The sequence below is a fragment of the Trachurus trachurus genome (genome assembly GCF_905171665.1).
Source record: "Trachurus trachurus genome assembly, chromosome: 15".
NCBI lineage: Eukaryota > Metazoa > Chordata > Actinopteri > Carangiformes > Carangidae > Trachurus > Trachurus trachurus.
The window spans coordinates 5,547,987-5,567,447 of NC_139906.1; the positions used below are offsets into that span (position 1 = coordinate 5,547,987).

The window sequence follows — 19,461 nt, forward strand, 5'->3', positions numbered from 1 at the left end:
CTACATAAAAGACGAACCCAAAACTGCAAACACAGTGTTTTGTGTGTGAGCTCGGGGAGCCTGAACACCAGAGGACCGACTCCATCAAACACAGTCTCCTTGTGATTCTGATTAGACATCAAACGCTGACTGGGAGCGGAGCTGAGAGCGAGCAGAGCAGAGCGTCGGGAGGCCACATGGTTTCCATGTGAGTGACGCTAACGTAGTTTGTTGGGATGGAAACAAACACAGCTGCCTTTGTTTATTACTCGGCACTTCACAGCATCCACCGTGTTTACATGTAAACAAGACGGCAGGTTTCGGGGGCAGAGCCGGAGCATCGGGCAGGAAATCAGAGAAGGCCTTTAAAAAAAAACCTGCTCACTGTAAGAAGTCTGTTTACAGCTGGGCAATAAAAAGATTATTTCCCAACCGCTATTTCTTTAATGCACCGTTTTAACAAGGCGGAGGAGGGTTTTCATGCACAGAGCAAACAGCCTTTGTTGTTCAGCCTGAACTTGCTTGAGAGTTTTAGAAACATTTCTACATCAAGAGGAAGTCAGGTTCCTTGTAGAGAAATCTAGTTGTGTGTATCTGTTAAACCAGGTTAGTTAAACCAGATTATGTTTACATTAAGTTTTATTAAATCAAGCTCCTACCCAGGGGGCAAAACCCCAGTTTTTTGGAAAACAGACACGGAGCGTTGTAAAAGGTTTGACACCAGAAATTATATCTAGGTACTTCAAGGATCACAACCTGGGTGGACAACCCGGTCAACTAGCTGCTGGAAAGCTGCAGGGGGCCAAAAAAACCCTTTTGGCGACATTTTTCTGGCGAAATTATGTATATTTAGGTACTACAATGGCATAAATAGTCATACAACTATAACATTGGGCAGAGAGTATCTTGACACATAGGGGAAGGCAGGAAAAGAAGATTATGGGGCTTGCTGTAACTCTATTTTAAGATATCACCCTCAACATCCCAAAAAAGACAAAAAAAGAAACTGTTCGCCTGACAAATTCTCATGAAGATTAATGTTTTTCAGCACTTTATGGAGAATATCTATGCCTAACATTTATATAGAAAACTTCCTTAATTCATACGCTTCCATTTGAGTCCAAGATAGCCTTTCTATCTCAAAGGCTTTACAAAGGCTGTGGCCAAAAGTCTTCTCTACATCCCAGATCGAGAATTGTACTGAAACCAGCCAGTGTTCTACCAGATAGACACTGAGAATAAAGCCCATGTGCAGGAAATAGTGTCAAAATCTCCTTAACATGAGGGATTGTGTCATTTTGTGTGTGTACTGACCAGATGAAGTCCCTGCAGTGGGAGCAGTATGTGGGCTGTCTCAGGTAGGTGGCCATGAACTTGTGTCCGTTGACCTGGTGGACTCTCCGGCGGACGGCGCCCTGACGCTTCCTGGGACGCATCCGCTGCCGAAACACACGCTCCTCATTCTCAGTGGTGGTGTCCGCGGCAACTACACACACACACACAGAAAAGAAAAAAAACAGTTATATAATATGACACACACAAATTACAACACACAATTTTTTTCAACAGCTTTATTTAAAAGGAGTTGACATGAATACAAATAATATACACAACAAGGTTATACACATTACAGAGGTCTATGGTTTTAAAAGCCTTTTCATTTGCTGATTTGGTGATTAGCTTAAAGTAAAGTTCCATTTCTTTTTGAAAAACATAAAAGCAAGGGGTTTTTCGTAGAAAATGTACTTTAATGAATATGAAATTTTGCAAGAAATAAAAACAGATTTATTCAAAAGTAACATATTCCTTCTTTCTTAGGGTAATAAATTATGGAAACCAAAAACAACATTGTCCCAAAGTAAAATAAAATCTATAGTGAGAGAGTCAATAATAAAAGTGCTAAGGTGACGGGTCTGCCCATAGTTTTTTCGTGTAAGAGCAAAGGATGTAAATTACAGAAAATATAAAGTTAATATTAATCTCCTTTTTTTTTGCATATAATGATTAGCTGGATAATATTTGTGTATCATTTTGTAAGAAACCTCCTTAACCTTATTTGTGATTAAAAACTTGTTAGGAAATTACACACAATGAATAACCATATAAAAATAAACCAAGCTCCTGCACTTCCACCCTGCAGCCACTAGATGGCGCTGACACCGTGTGACTGATAGTGAGTTGAAGAAGAAAGAGTTTGATCCTCAGTGACAAATTAAACACGTCGGTGGTGTTTCCTCTCTCACACTCGGTCGTCTCTCCTGCTCTTTTAGTGTAATTATACAGACGCTTCTCCCAGCGGAGCGGCACAGGTTTCAATTACTGTCTGACACCGTAAAGCACACACACACACACACACACACACAGACACACACACACACACAACCTGGGCTGGGAATGAAAGGATCTATTTTACAGTAACATAATGAGGGGAGGATGGATGGATGGATGAATGTAAGTTAAGACTGATCAATTGTTTAACTGTTTTGTCAATAAAACGTCGAAACATGGAGAATTAAAATGAGAAAAAATCCCAGGGTGCAAATGTGACATCTTCAAGTGTCTGTGTTTACTTTTTTTTTTTTTTTTTTAAATAAAGGAATTAATTGACTATACGTTAATTGGAAACAAAAAAAAAAACTATTTTGGGGGAGCTGGCTGAATTGATCTGTAACATTCATTTATTGTTTTTGGTGGAAAAATTAAAGAAAATTTGAAACATGAGTTTGAGTTGCAAAACTTCCAACAACGATAACTCAACAATATAACAGTGTATTGACAGATGATGGACAGATGACAGATGCACTCTGGACTTCATCGACACCTTCAAATCCCACCTCAAGACACACACCTTTTTAAGTTATCCTACTCCCTATAACACTCTGTCCCCGAACCCTTTTATCCACCTTATCTATTTTTCTAGCCACACTGTATTTTCTTTGTATGTATTTACATATTATGTGCTACTGTATTTATACCTGTTTTGTTTCTTGTTTTTGTTTTGTTTCTTACATGTAAGGTGACCTTGGGTTTTAAAAAGGCGCCAACAAATAAAATGTATTATTATTATTATTATTAGATGATGGACAGATGATAGACAGATGATGGACAGATGATGGACAGACGATGGACAGATGATGGAGAGATGATGGACAGACGATGGACAGCAGCATCGTCTCTCCATCTGCTGCTCAGGGATGAACTTGACATTTTTAGCTGCACACCTGCGGACGGACGCCTCTTGGACTTCTTGTGCATTCCTTCCTCTCCGTCCTTATAGCCTTTTGCTACGCTGTACGCCTTCACCATCACCTAGCAACTGATGACTGCTGCCTAGCAACAGTGTTAGAGACTTGGTGTGTTTTCCACAGTGAAGGGTTCAGGGGTGTGTAGGCCTACAGGGCAGGGAGGGGTTCTCCTCTGTGATCTCCTAATCACAAACTCCAAAAGTTAAAGACTTTAAACCAACAGTGAGCGATACCTAGAAGAACTAGAACCAGACTTCAAGCAGCAGCCTGTCATGTTCAGGACCCTTAAAGTATTAAAAAGGTGTAAAGTTTGCATGAACTGTGCAGTTTTTATTCTCTATGGTTTTGATTTCAATATTGCAGATTTTATAATTCATCTTATCTTAAAGCCCCAGTACGTAACTTATTTGGCTTTTATATATTAGCAAAAATCAAATAGTATGTCTTTCATAAACACGTATTTCACTGAAGTTGAATCACACCCGCATACAGATGAAAGCTTTCTCGTACCTTAGAATGAGTTGTTACAAGTCGTTACAAATATACGAGGGGCGACTCACATAACCGAGGCGGCCATGTTGCATCGCCATTTTTTACGTTGAGTGGCGGCGTGACCGTAGGTAACCACGGAAACTGAGCGGAGCTGTGGGCTCGGCCTGTTAAAACTGTCACCACTGTGTAGTGTGAGGAAGGACGGAAGCACTGGTGTTGCATTCAGGTGCAGTCGGGCAGACGGCCGTCGGCAAACCAACCGGATGTCATTTTACTCCACCAGAGAAAGACGGTAAAACGTGGGTCAGGTAAACAATACCACATCACCATGACAACATATTGTCACACCTGTATTGTTTTGCCTCGTGCTGGCGGACCACTGGTTTACATAGACGCTTGTTTATCCTGTTACATGCAGCGTCTGTTGTCTGTCTGACGTCTGCCCGATTTCAGGTGAATGCAACATCAAGAATACGTTCAGATATGCAACCGCACCGCTAGATGGGGGGAATTCCTACACATTATACCTTTAACATATTTCTTTTATGACCTTTTTTTTAGGTGAACTTGAAGGAAACTGTGCTCTGTATGGACAACAACAGTCTCTGTTACTGTCGTACACGTGTCAGATAACGACCTTGAACTTTGAACCAACCTCAGTTTGGACCAAAGTGTGAGACAGAGTGAAGTATTTTAGTTGAGGTTTAATTTATATGTTATATGACCAAGTGCAAAGTTCAGAGCAACATAAATATAAAGTGTGTATGTCGTGTTTATAGAATAAAACTCTCAGTGCTGATGACAGAGACATGTCACCTGCTTTTAGCAACGAGCAGCAGCTTATCGTCCTGTTCTGTGTGTGTGTGTGTGTGTGTGTGTGTGTGTGTGTGTGTGTGTGTGTGTGTGTGTGTGTGTGTGTGTGTGTGTTAAAGCTTAATAGGTTGATTGCAGCTCTCAGGCCCAACAGTTCATCCATGTGTTCTCTGCTATGCAAACACATTTAAGTAATGACTGCAATTTCAGTCTCTCTCTCTCACACACACAGTGATATAATGTATATCAGTGCAGCTGGAGAAAGCCGTCGAGGCACAGCGACGACGAATAATTGAATACATTTTTAAAAAAGAGAGGGAGAAAAGTGATATTTCCTGCAGAAAGTCTTGTGCTGATGATGATGACACCTCTTTGTCACTCTCTCTCTCCCTCTGTCCCCCTCTCGCTCGCTCCCTCGCTCGCTCTCTGTCGATGATGTAACTGGTCCATTAGAGAACACTCCACTTTACTAATCAATTTATCACCCCAACCCCTCCTCCCCCTCCCCTCCTCCCCCTCTCTCGACCTCCGGTTAACTCCCTCTCTGTCTTTCTCTTCTTCCATTCTGTCATGTCTCTCCAACACGTAATCTGGCGCACACACACACACACGCACACACTCAAACACACACACAGGCGCGCTCACACAAACACTAACATTTCTGGTAAATGTTGATTTTGTGTTGCGGTGGAGCCAGTGGAGTAATATCCTGAGAGGAGAGGAGGAGGTGAGAAAAGTCAGCGACATCTGGTGAAGTGCGAGGCCGATCTGTTGCTGCAGTTTGAAGTGATTCAGACTTTTGTTTCTTTTACTATCACAATCAAAAAAAAAAAAGGTAGAAAAACGCCGGCTGAGACGGAGCCGAAGGCACAAAAATGAATCCAGTTTGGGCCGAGTCTGAAACATTAGTCGCTCAGCTGCCCCTCGATTCCTTCTCATCGTATTCTTATTCAAGGTTTTGACACATTTGCTGAGCAAGAAAATTATGTACAAAGCATAATCTACATTATAACTGAGAAATTAATCCATAAATTTGTCATAAATGATGAAAAATTATGATTTGACGAATAATGAGGAGGAAAAAAGATGTAATAAAACTCCATCATTAGTGTTCATCTTTGCAGCTGATTGGACCAATGCATGAAATAGGATAAAAAAAACAAGTGTGACCATGTGTTCAGACCAGAACAGGTGGGAACATTAAAGGGATAGTTCAACATTTTGGCAAATTGGCCCATTGCCATAATCCCTATAGTCATAGCAGTAGGTTTGTTACCTTTACTTGTCGGTGCAAGCTATTTTTAGAACGGCGGAGCAGAGCCGTGAGCTGCTCAGAGCTACGCTATACGGAGGCTCATGGGATTTCTTGGTTTCCCTCATCAAACTCATCAAATACACAATCCAACAACTCCAAAACGCTCTGGTGGACAAGTTGTGACCTGCACATTCACCACACTATGAGATAATAACACAACGTTACCAGACAGAGGTGTTTTCGAGCGTTGAACTATCCCTTTAAGGTGATGAGAAGTAATTTATTTTCTATGTGAGCCGACGTCAGCAGAAAAATGTGTTGGTGTTGCATCTTGGGTTGTGTGGAACAACTTAACGGTGATGATCCAGGATGAGGAATTTCCTGCCAACTGGCTCTATAGCCTGGAAATCAGTGTTGGTGGATAAAGTGAATCATTGACGTTAATGTTTCTAATTTACATCCCAGTTGTGCAGATTGCTCCATGTTAGTAGGGTTTATGAGTGTGTTTAGTTTATTATAATGTCGATATAACACGATTCAGACATTGCAAACATGTCCTGTTATCTTAGCTTGGCCTTTGAGTTTTTTCAGTGAACATGTTCTCAAACTGATGAAGATATTTTCTGAATATGCAGCCTTTGTGTCTTTGTGTGTGTGTGTGTGTGAGCTCTCAGGGCCACCATACCTTTGACATTTTTAACATATTCTCCCTCCCTGTGTTTCAGTCTGAACGTACATTCAGCCTTTCATCTCGTTTCTTTCTTATTTTTTTTTCATTTCATCTTCACGGCCACATTTCTGAGCGAGCAGTGAAGCGACAGTGGGATTGTGTCGTGTCGTGTTGTGTTGTGTGTCTGCAGAGGCTCAGTACGACGGCAGCGCAACACAACGACAGCTACAGCAACAACGATTGATCATCATGTGCAGCGTTGTCACTCTGGAACAAATCATTACAGAGGACAGATGTGCGGCCACAGCTGTGTCGGTCCTGTCGTTCCCCCGGACCTGGAGCCGGAAAAAAACTACGTCCAACAAACTTATCTCTTTCTCAACACTACAAAGAGCCACAGAGTGTGTGTGTGTGTGTGTGTGTGTGTGTGTGTTTTTGTGTGTGTGTGCGTGTGTGTACATGCTCAGTAAGAGACAGAAACAGAGAAGGAGCCTGTTCACACGTCTGCTGCATTAACACCTCACTCTCTCTCTCTATGTTCCTTGGAAGTGTCTGACAGGTGATCTCTCTCTCTGGTTTTGTGTGTGTTAGTGTGTGTGAGTGTGTGTGTGTGTGTGTGTGCGTTTGTGTGTGCGTGAGTGCAGGCTTCCCTCACATTTCCACACCCATGCAGCTCTTCAGATCTGACTCACACGAAGCACTAGACTCACACAGACATGGCTATTGCGCATTTGTGTTCTCTCAACCTTGGTCATTGCTGTGCAGGATTCATAACTCTGGATCTTCATGCTGCTGTGAACTGACAGAACATCTGGAATTTAAAAAAAAAACTGAGGTTCACAACGTCCCATCTTAGAAATACGTAAACTATTGATCTGAAAATAAAAACCAGTAAAAAGTTGTCAAATGTTAAAGGGATAGTTCAACATTTTGGCAAATTGGCTGCCATAATCCCTATAGTTATAGCAGTAGGTTCGTTACCTTTAATTGTGCTGCTCAGAGCTACGCTTGGTTTCCCTCATCAAACGCATCAAATACACAATCCAACAACTCCACAACGCTCTGGTGGACAAGTTGTGACCTGCACATTCACCACGCTATGAGATAATAACAGAACGTGACGAGACAGAGTTGTTTTCGAGTTAAATTCATGCGAAACCTCTGATGCGCGTTGCCTTCAGGGACAGGTTTTCAGCAAGCAGCCTCTGTATTTACCTCTAAAACAACTCTGTCTGGTAACGTTCTGTTATTATCTCATAGCGTGGTGAATGTGCAGGTCACAACTTGTCCACCAGAGCGTTGTGGAGTTGTTGGATTGTGTATTTGATGAGTTTGATGAGGGAAACCAAGAAATCCCATTAGCCTCCGTAGCGTAGCTCTGAGCAGCTCGCGGCTCTGCTCCGCCGTTCAAAAAATAGCTTGCACCGACAATTAAAGGTAACAAACCTACTGCTATGACTATAGGGATTATGGCAATGGGCCAATTTGCCAAAATGTTGAACTATCCCTTTAAAGGGACTGAAGTTTCAAATATAAGATTTACATCAACTAAAGCAAAGTCGCTGTTTCCTGCAGATAGTTTATCAGGTCTGAAAACAGTGGTGAGGTTTCCATCTTTAGTCTTTGGTTGCACCAAACTACATACAGTTGCATTTTTACAATAACAGCTAATATAACAATCTCGTTACTCATTTTATTTCTTGTCAAACGCACAGTGATATGACTGTACAGTCTCAGAGCTCAACATGTGGTCAGTTGATAGATTATTATCATTATTATTATTATTAATACAGAAACAATCTAACTTATCACATCGGCTCATCACCGCTTGTGTGTTAACAGAGTGAGACTAAAGCGACTTCCTGGAGGAGACGTTCTCACAGCTTGACGCCGTCTCTCAACACAACGTCTCACATTATAAACAATGAGGTGATTCAGAGCGACGAGTCAAACACCGAAGTCTGTGCTAATGAAAAGCACCTTCCTTCTTTCTTTCTTCTCCTCTCATCCTTCATGCGTTTCATTGCGAAGCCTTCCTGTTGTTTCCAGATGATCTGATCCAAACACCGTGTTTGTTCAATTATTTGCACACTATATTTTAAACTTATTTTAATTCACCAGATTTATTTTCTTGTTTCTTCACTTTGTTGTAAAGTTTAACCTTTCATCGTTATCACTTACTGCCATCATGACATCATCACTGTATTAGATGCATATGCACTGGAAACTTTCCTGATGTAATGATGTTGATGACACACACGCCTCCAGTTACTCACACTGTGATGGAAACACACACACACACACACACACACACACACACACACACTGAGAAGCAGATATCTAAAGAAAGATGAAGACCCTTTTTTTTTTAAAACTCTGCGGCTTTTACTCAGTTTGCATTGAAGGGCAGATGGAGACAGAGCGGCTGCAGGGACGAGTTACTCTACACACAGCTTTTACTTTTACTAACCTTTTACTGCCAAACCACAAGCACTTTAGACAACACACGCACACACACACACACACACACACACACACACATACACAAAGCACATCAAAGAGAAGCCATCAGCCATCAGCCTCAGACAGAAAACAGCTGTCTATTGTAGTTAACCTATTATGTTCATTCACATATGCATTAATGCACAATACAATTTTGTTTTAATGCACAGATTTTTATGTTTTTGTGTAGTGTCATTTGTTGCACATAAAGTGTCTGCTGTGTTGTGTACGTGCTTTTTCCCCCCCAAAAAAGGAAAAAGAAAAAAAGCTTACTGATCAATCCAAATAATTTATCAGCAGTTACAGAGGTTGGTTGTCTGTGCTCACTTGTTGCTTCATGCTTCATTATTATTAATATTAATCTATATTTATTATTATTGTCCTATTCACGACACATTAACATGCTGCATGAAGCTCATACAAACTTCCTGTAGAAACCACAGAAGCTCATTAGAACTGGTTTTGACCCCCGCCTCATGTATGTTCACATTGTTTAGAGAACAAAATACATATTACCGGTATATTATTATTCATTATTGATTGTATTTATATGTCTTTTTCCCCGAACCGGATGGATGTTTAAATGCATTCATCTTTTACGACGACAACAGAAGCCTCAGGCGTCTCCTCCTCTGAAGGAAACACACACGCTTCTTTATTTCACAGTGAGTCGATGTGTGTTTTTAAAGTGTAGTGCACTTTTACCCCCCGGAGGGAAACTGAACCACTTGACAAAGACACACCATTATTATTAACCCATGCATAAAAAAAGCCACCCTTTGCCCTCAAGAATATATATTTATAAATTATAGTTCTAGATATATAATTAAAGGGTTAGGGTTAGATCATATTATACAAAGTGTGTTTTTCATCTGCAAGACATAATTATGGATCAGTCATCTAAAAAATAATCTATGATTCTTTCCTGACTTTCATTCTTTGTATTATTTGAACATATTAACAAATAATCTGCAGATTTAGTGTAAGGTTGATTTTACATAATATTCATTAATGTAAATGTGTTCTAATATATATATATATACTGTTTAATGTATTTGCTTGTTCTTGTTTTATTGCCTTAAATGTGAAGCTCTTTGATTTGTGTATGAAAAGTTATTATTATTACTATATGCTACCTTTACCTGGTCATTCACATGATGCAATTATGATCACATTTTTCATGCTTCTGCAGGATTTCTGTCGTGTTCATTGATTTAAAAATGGCAATATAATACCTTTTCATCCCCATATTTGAAATTTGAAATTCTATATATTCTGTATTTATCTATAGAGGACTTTATTCAAGTTTCTGACTTTTCAGACCTGGCACTCACCTGGTGTTAAAACAACCCGTCGAACGTACCAAAGAAAACCCACAACTTCCACATGACTTCACATGGAAGTTGTGGTTTTTATTTGTATGAATGGAGCAACATGTGGTGTAAGAAAAAAATAAGAGGAAGTCAATAGTCAGCAATTGGCTGCGATGGCCACAATGACTCAGACAAAAATACATAAAAACCTGCAGCCTCTTAATTGATAGTCCTCATCAGCAGTTAATCCACAAGTGGACCAACAAAAAAAACAAAAAAACACCAGAGATTAGACTGAAAGCTTTGGAGATGATGAGGCTGCAGCTCTGTTGTGTCATTAAGCAAAGTGTCAGCTGACCTTGACCTTATGTAAAGAAGAAAAAAAAGAAGAGTTCATACCTTCACTGGAGGATCCTAACAGGTCGATGACAACGTACACCTTCCCCTCTGGCTCCAAGTCGATCTGCACAAACACACACACACAAATCAAGAATGGACATTTTATTTAAATTGCCTTTGCACTAGGGATGTCACAATTACTTGTTTTCACAATTAATCGTGGTATTAAACGCCACAATTAATTTATCGTAAAGGTTCCTAACTACCGTCACTTTCCAAAAAAAAGATTATGTCTGAACCGTATCGGCAGATGTGGCGCCAAAGTAAAGGTAAATGCACAGATACTGATCCATTTACCTAACGTAACATTGAATTGGTAGGAGTTTAAATGCTAGAGTGTCATTTGTATTTAAAAAAAGATTAAAATAAACTCAAACATTTGGTATAGATGACGATTAATGACTTGAATATTTCAAACGCTTCCCCTGGGGGATTAATAATTGGTCATATTTTAATAGATACTTAAAATATTAATGCATTACAATCGTGATAATCGTAACACCGTGATTATTTCTCAGACAATAATCGTACCAAGAAAATCTATAATCGTGACATCCGTACTTTGCACTGATTTCATCATCCATGTGGTTTTCTATAAGATGCTCATGCTACAGTATGTATTGGTGTCAGGTCGTATATGGCGCCAGTGGCCGACCTGTGGGAACCTGCAGTGTGATTACAACATCCTGTTTGGCCAGAATTTCACACCAACGCTTGCGACACGGCAGCAATGTTGAAACGTGTAGAGGAGAGAAAGTCGGAGGGGGAAAAAAACAAAAAAAAACTATGTGGTGTGTGAATTACTGCGAACTAGAGGTTGACACATATCCTGTCACACACCCACACATCACAGATGCATATAGGCCTCACACACACACACACACGCACACATATAGTACACACACACTGAATGTGAATGTACTCTGGTCAGGGAGAAGCTCTGAGGAGTGAAGACAAATGCTGCTCTGCAATCTATTGAGTGTCTGCACATATATGAAAGTGTAAGGCAAAGAGTGTGTGTATAGTAGTGTGTGTGCATGTGTGTGTTAGGTTTTAGGTTTAGGTTTATTTATTTAGCACACATTTATATTCGATGGTGCAAGAAGGGAACGAAGCCAATTGGCTTGTACATAAGTTCCACCCCGTCACTAATTACAACAAAACTAATTTATATGGCTAACAAATAAACATAGAGAAAAAAAGGAGATCAAGTGCATAGATAATCAACGTTATATGAGCAAAATAAGTAAAAATTAGCAAAAATGAGGAGATCAAATAGAGACAATGGAAATAAGGTACAAAAAATTCATAGATTGAATCGTGTGTGTAAACCTGAGTGCTTTGGAGCTCATCTCATGAAAGCAGGTGAGCATCGGCCAGGGGCTCACTCAGCTTGTACCACCCACAGTGTCCATAATCCCCCTTTGCACACATACACACACACACACACAAATACAGACACACAAATACACAAAGACACATTTACACACACACACACACATGCAAGTGAAGACTTGGTGCAGTGAAGGCGAGCAGGCGTGGGTTCAGTATATACAAGTATACAGTCGGAGATGGAAAGCAGAGAGACGGATGAGGGGGAGGACAGAGAAAGTTTGTGAAATGTGAAAATGTAAGTGTGTGTGTGTGTGTGTGTGTGTGTGTGTGTGTGTGAAGGGGGGGAGGTAAGTGGTGGTGGGGGCTGGCGGGGGGTTGTCTTGTCATGCCTGATTTTTTTTTGGTAACACGTTGTCTTTTCATATGCAGCGCTGGCTTCTTCCAGAAAAAGCTGCTTTCTATGCTTTTGGACACAGAGGAGGAGGAGGAGGGGTTAATGGACTAAAGTTTAACAAGATAATTATCTAATTTATCTGCATCTTCTAGCAGGAACAGGAGGAAGGAAGTGATGGTGACTGATGGACATGGACAGTATTAGAGTGGCTGTGAATCTGCCGAAGGAGAGGGAGGGTGGAGGTGGTGAGGGCGGTTAATTGAACGCCACAGAAATTTGTGCTGGTAACACTTTATAATAAGTACACACTGTTAAGCATTAGTTAAGCATTAATAAATACTGAATTCTTCATTTAACGCATGAATACTAATTAGTATGTATATGTCTGGATGTAAAAAAAAATTTTTTTTTAAGTTTTTCAACGTTCATTTGTATATAATTAGTAAGTACAGTAAAGTAGATAATGAATTTGAGTACATTTTTCCCAGACAGTGCTTTAGCTAATTATCATTTCATCCATTTCCCAAATGATCTTATTTGATTATTCATTTGATTTATGAAACTGATTAATACATTAAGCATTTCAAAACCATTTAGGGAACCTGTGCACTACAGTATGAACATGTGTTTAATCTTATGGAAAATCAAATTATACATATCAGAGGAAGATAAAGTACGTTTAACCTGGTATAAGAAATCTCCAGCAGCCAAAATGTTGCAATAGTTTAAATGAATAACGGGTTTTCATTATAAACAAGTTAAGCTGGTGTTGTCATCTCCTTGGTGGGATAGAAAGAATTATATATTTAAGCATCACTCTGGGCACCATAAAGAGGCATAATTTCTAGTCAGTCAAAATTATGATTAATTTGCCAAAAAGGAAAACCAGTTTCATGCGGCCTCCCTGAGCTCTGCTGATTTACACCGGCGTTCGTTCACCCACTCTGAACCCACTTCATTAAAAGACTAATGAGATCATACATGAAGCAGGATTCATGTAATATTCATGGCAGTGGCACGGTGTCGACAATAAACCAGCTGTAATGACGATTATGACGTCGACGAGCGGAGGAAAGAAGCGAATGGGCCGTGTGGATCCCAAACATCCAAAAAACACACACACACACACACACACCACCTCCCTTCCTCTGAGGTCACAGCCCCCCATTCATCAGCTGCTTGCTGAGTGTGCTCAGACACACAGGTGCAGATGTCACTAAATATAGAGCCGGCGGAGGAAGGAAAAGGCCCCTCAGTGTGTGTGTCTGTGTGTGTGTGTGTGTGTGTGTGTGTGTGTGTGTGTCCAACCGCTGCTGTTGGCGCATGTTCGTCCTCATGCACACAGCTGATGCACGCCACCGTTTCTAAGCCCTCCTCCCTGTTTGTTGATGTGGAGCTGGTGGCCGTACGCACACGGAGGTCAAAGGCCAAAGCAGCGATCCGCTCGTTATCAGCGGAGGAAGAGGGAAGAGGTGTGTGGACGTGGTGCTGTGGATGCAGCTGTGCAGCGTGTTTTGATAACAACATCATCATTGTGCTCCGAGCTAATCACACACCGATATGTCAGAGTGTATTATAATTAATTACTACATTTTTGTTAAAGTTTTTCTTTTCTTTTTGGGGGGTTACGAAGGAGTATTAGGGCCAGCCAAAAAAAAAAGTCCGGCCAAAAAATAAATAAATAAATAAATAAATAAATAAATAAATAAATAAATAAATAAATACAGCACAAGAAAAAAACAGCCATGCAAAAAAAAAAAAAAAAAAAAGTCATACAAAAAAAAAAAAAAAATCCAGTCAATATAAAAAGAAAAAATTACAGCACAAAAAAAATCCAGGCAAAAAAATTAAAAATAAAAAAAAACGCAAAAAGAAGGAAAAATCCAGCCAAAAAAAAAAGAAATCCAGCGCAAGAAAAAAAAAAAACAGGAAAAAAAGGGGCCAAGGAATAAAAATAAGTAAATTGTGGCTATGAATGTAATCCGTGGCTGCTGTGGTTAGGACCAGGCCTACATACTGTACTACACACTCTACCAGGTGAGCCAAATGGGTGCAGCCCATAATACACTTAATTTAACCACAACACACACCTACTGGAAGTACTTGAATTGGAAGTTGCTGCCTCCACTAAGGAGATTATAGAGTCATAAGAAATACAGTATGAAGCATTGTGTGAAACTTTGTCATTATGTCATGATGTGTGAAAAGTTTCCAGACCTTAAAGAGGAACTATGCAGGATGTTTAGCTTAACTACTGTATGCTACATTTTTTTTATCCTATAGTAATTAAACAGCTTCAGAGAAATTGTGATGGTTAAATAAATGAGTTGTAACAAGTTCCAGGGAGAATGGAGGCTCTCTGCGGCACCGCCACACAAACACGCCTCGTTATCTGTAATCTCTTGTTTATGACGGATAAGACTACATAAATATATACATCGTAACATCATATATGATAAATAAACTTATCCAGCGCTCCATGGATTGTTTTCTCGTCGGATTCGTTGAAAACAAATGCACGTGGCCGGGAGGAGGGTTAGCAACACAGACAAAAAGAGACCAGACTTACATAGTTCCCCTTTAACCTTTAGTCATCCAAATCAAAACAGTTCATCCTCGAGATGAACCGTTTCAACAAATGTGAATAAATTCCCTAAAGCTGCTGCACTTTGTGAGGTCATCGTGTCCTTGACCTTTGACCTTTGACCTCCCAAATCAAATCAATTTATCCTCAGGTCCAAGTGGATATTTTATTTGTGCCAAATATGAAGCCGTTCCATTATTGATGATCATGTTCATGAGACAGTGAGATGTATATAAAACCAACATGCCTTTGGCTCTGGGAGTCAGAGGAATAAAAACTGAGGCTGCATGCAGACAAAGACACTGCAAAAGGTTAACGGCTCATCTGGATGTTAGCCAGTAGCTGACAGCGTAACAGCAGCACGAGTCGACCAGAAACCAAACAACTGGAGCAACAGAGAGAGACAGAGACAGAGAGAGAGAGAGAGAGAGAGAGGCGTCAGATTTAAAAGGCAACAGAAAACAGAAAATTCATCCATGTGGTTAGAGTGCAGCAGATCTTCACTGTGTGTGTGTGTATTAGCTGCTGCTGCTGCTGCTGCTGCTCTAACCAGGTCAGAGCGGACGGACTGAGTGATGATAATAATAACATTAATAACAAAACTAAACAAACACAGCTTTGTCCCTGCTGATTTCATTTGAAGGTGTAGCAGCTACTTCAAACATCACATGGTCCCATCATGTGACAAAATGCTAGTACAAGTGTGTGTGTGTGTGTGTGTGTGTGTGTGTGTGTGTGTGTGTGTGTGTGTGTGTGTGTGTGTGTGTGTGTGTGTGTGTGTGTGTGTGTGTGTAGTGTGTACTGTAGTAGTCTGTGTGTGTGTGTGTACATATTGTGCTGCATATTTAACATGGAATCAAATCTAATTTCTTAGATTTCTTCTTTTTTTTGAGAACATGGTCAAACTGTACACTTATTTATGGGGAACACAAACACACACACAGGGAAATTAAATTGCAGGCTTTAACTCAATTAAGCTGCACACCCCCTCGTCCCCTGGCCAGACCCACTCCCGTGAAAATCGTGTTTTTTGAGCTTTTCACATGTTCCTGTGGCATTTTTCTTGTGTTAGAGCACATAGCAGCAGAAAAGGAAGTGCAAAATTGCATTTCTGAGTTTTTCTGCCTTCAAACTGCTGTGAACCAATGGCAGACGCAAAGTGTTTCAGGGAGACTGGAGCTGATGTGTCACAGCTCCAGGGGAGGGCACTAGTGCTACAAGCTCCCGCCCCGCTCTGCATCTGGCTCAGAGGTGAACAGCTTGGCAGCTAGGTGTAGCTGTCAAGGTATAACAGGTATAGCTCACCTGGTAGAGCAGCTTGCACCGGGAGCAAGGACTATGTTCCAGTCTGGGATCGAATCCCAGTGTGGAGTTTTACGCTCAACGCGCTGAATCGGTAATTGTACAATGTCCAGCTGTCAGCGAGGGTGGGGTGCGAGGAGGTGGCTGGGCGGGTGCAGAGCAGCGCAGTCTCCGCCCACCCCCCAGAGGTGCATTGCTAATGTGCATGGCTAATGAGCTGGTTTTAAAATGGCCGAAAAGGGTCGCGGGAGTGGGACTTTAAAGGGATAGTTCAACATTTTGGCAAATTGGCCCATTGCCATAATCCCTATAGTCATAGCAGTAGGTTTGTTACCTTCATTTGTCGGTGCAAGCTGTTTTTAGAACGACGGAGCAGAGCCGTGAGCTGCTCAGAGCTACGCTACGGAGGCTCATGGGATTTCCTGGTTTCCCTCATCAAACTCATCAAATACAAAATCCAACAACTCCACAACGCTCTGGTGGACAAGTTGTGACCTGCACATTCACCACGTTATGAGATAATAACACAACGTTACCACACAGAGTTGTTTTAGAGGGAAATTCATGCAAAACCACTGATGCACGTTGCCTTCAGGGACAGTTTTTCAGCAAGCAGTCTCTGTGATTACCTCGAAAACGGCTCTGTCTCGTAGCGTTCCATTATTATCTCATAGCGTGGTGAATGTGCAGGTCACAACTTGTCCACGACAGCGTTTTGGAGTTGTTGGATTGTGTATTTGATGAGTTTGAAGAGGGAAACCAAGAAATCCCATGAGCCTCCGTAGCGTAGCTCTGAGCAGCTCATGGCTCTGCTCTGCCGTTCTAAAAATAGTTTACACCGACAAGTAAAGGTATCGAACCTACTGCTATGACTATAGGGATTATGGCAATTTGAACTATCGCTTTAATGCATCTGAACATGTCACAATCATGCAGGTAAAAGGTGACCAGTCATTCTCCATAGTGACACACTGAGATTATTTATCACCGTTATAAATGTAACTGAGGAGTAAACAACGCTCCGCTGCTCCCTGACTCTGGCTGTGTGTGTGAGTGAGTGTGTGTGTGTGTGTATGTACAAAAATAAAGGTCCTTCAACATGTGATGACTCCTGTCTACACCTGCTGGCTTGGCCCGCCACACACACACACACACACATAATAAACACACACTATGCATGCACGCACAGACACAAACAAACATACCCACAGCCTTTCAAGGTTGAAGTAAAGCACATGACATTGTTGAACTCTTGGCTCAGACTCACTCTAGACATACTGTGCAAACACACATACACACACAAGAGAAGAGAAGAAGACTACCAAAAATATAAAAAATAATGATGAGGGAGCTCGGTCTCTCCGATACTTGGAGAGAATTGAATCCGACTAAAAAAGACTTCACTTTTTATTCTCACCCACATTTGATCTATTCTAGGCTTGATTATTACCTTATGTATCAAAGGGACATGTATAGGGTTACAAATTGCAATATTGGGACTATGGATTTATCCGATCATGCACCAGTCTACTTAAAACATTAGACAGCGAAAAAAAGAGGACAGGGATTCTAGATCCATTGTGGGAACAAATAAGAACAGACATACAGTAAAGCAATATTTTGATGAAAACGACAACAGAGAAGTATCCCCACAAACTCTTTTAAAATAAAGACTACAATCTATGAAACAATATTAATCGATTTTCAGTTTTTCTCTGTCACTAAGTTAAGTTAAAGCAGAAGTAAGCGATCCGGTCGTTTTGGCTAATGCTGCGTTCCAGGCAGGCTTTTGAAACCGTAAGTTACAGCTTCAAATCACGACTTACGACTTAGTAGCGTTCCAGGCAACCCGTAACTCGTGTTTTTCCGACCTGTTGCCTGTGAAAGTCACTATAACGGCCACTCGTAACTTCCGACCCGTGAGGGACTGAGAGACCCGTGTTTCAGACCAAACACTCTATGTAAGTGATTGCTGTCTGCTGATATAACTATTTAAGGCTTATATTAACACAAAAATATCGCTTACTTCTGCTTTAAGTTCAGTTAAGTTTCCTTTATTTGTCCCACAGTGGGGAAATTTACATTTGTGCAGCAGCAAATAGCAACAGTATAAAAAAAGAGAAACAGAATAAGACAAGAAGCATATAAACATCACACAACAATAAGTTATATAAAAAAAAAAGTGTAGTATGTAATGCACTAATTTCCACATCCAAACTGGTGTCAAACATACAACAACAACAACAGACAGACACCAGCGTCCCTCTCAGACATGTTTCTGTGAAGAAATAAAAACACTGAGCTTTAAAATCTGTCGTCTGTGTTTGGATGAACTCAAACAAACAGAGAGTTTTAACCTGTTCAGATCCAGGACACTTCAGTTCAGTTCAGTCTCTGTGCCTCCGACCTCACTACTTGTTTACCAAAATAAAAGCTTGAGTCTTCTTCATGGTCTTTTATTTTGGTAAGCTACACGTGTTTGTGTCTCAGTGTTGACCAATAAAATTAAAGATGGACTGTGGTTGAGACTTAGACAGCAGTTTGGACGTGGAAAATCAAAATGCTAAAGTGAAAAATGAAAGTAAAGACTGACTGAGAGACACTGAGACAATGGGGAGAGGGAGAGAGAGAGAGAGAAAGAACAGGGAGGACATTGTGTTTTTATCTGTCCTCAGTGACAGAGCGCACACGGCCTCTGGAGTGACACAGTGCAGACCCTTCACAGACACGCTCTCACACACACACACACACACACACACACACACACACACACACACACACACACACACACACACACACACACACACACTCTCACACACTCTTGTCTGACCTGCTATGCTTGTGAGGACCCTCAGTGAAACAACTTCTCCTTAAACAACTTCTCTATCACCAGCACTGATGTCGTATCTGACGCCAAAATGATGCAAATATCAACAACTCTGAGACAACTTTTAAAACCGCACAGAGGTTTTTTTTTACACCAAGATGTAACACTGTACTGTACATCATCACACTGAGCTTGTAAAGACTCAGGGGGCCCTGTGAGAGGCAGAGGGAAAGCAGTAGGGGTGTGCCAAAAAATGCATTCACATAAGAATCACAATTTTCATTTAATACGATTCAGAATCGATATAAAATGTCCCAAAATCGATTTCAAAAAATAAAAAAAATGAAACAA

The 19,461-nt window shown here is 40.8% G+C and overlaps 1 protein-coding gene across 1 annotated transcript in view; it reads right to left on the reverse strand.

Moving 5' to 3' along the window:
• LOC310998344 (protein kinase C epsilon type-like) overlaps nt 1–19,461 on the reverse strand; it is an 86,106-nt gene that overhangs the window by 41,573 nt on the left and 25,072 nt on the right. The window contains exons 2-3 of the mRNA XM_083988332.1: nt 10,669–10,732; nt 1,294–1,465 (exon numbers count right to left, since the gene is read on the reverse strand). Coding sequence (XP_083844458.1) covers nt 1,294–1,465; nt 10,669–10,732 — 236 coding nt within the window. The remainder of the gene's footprint in view (nt 1–1,293; nt 1,466–10,668; nt 10,733–19,461) is intronic.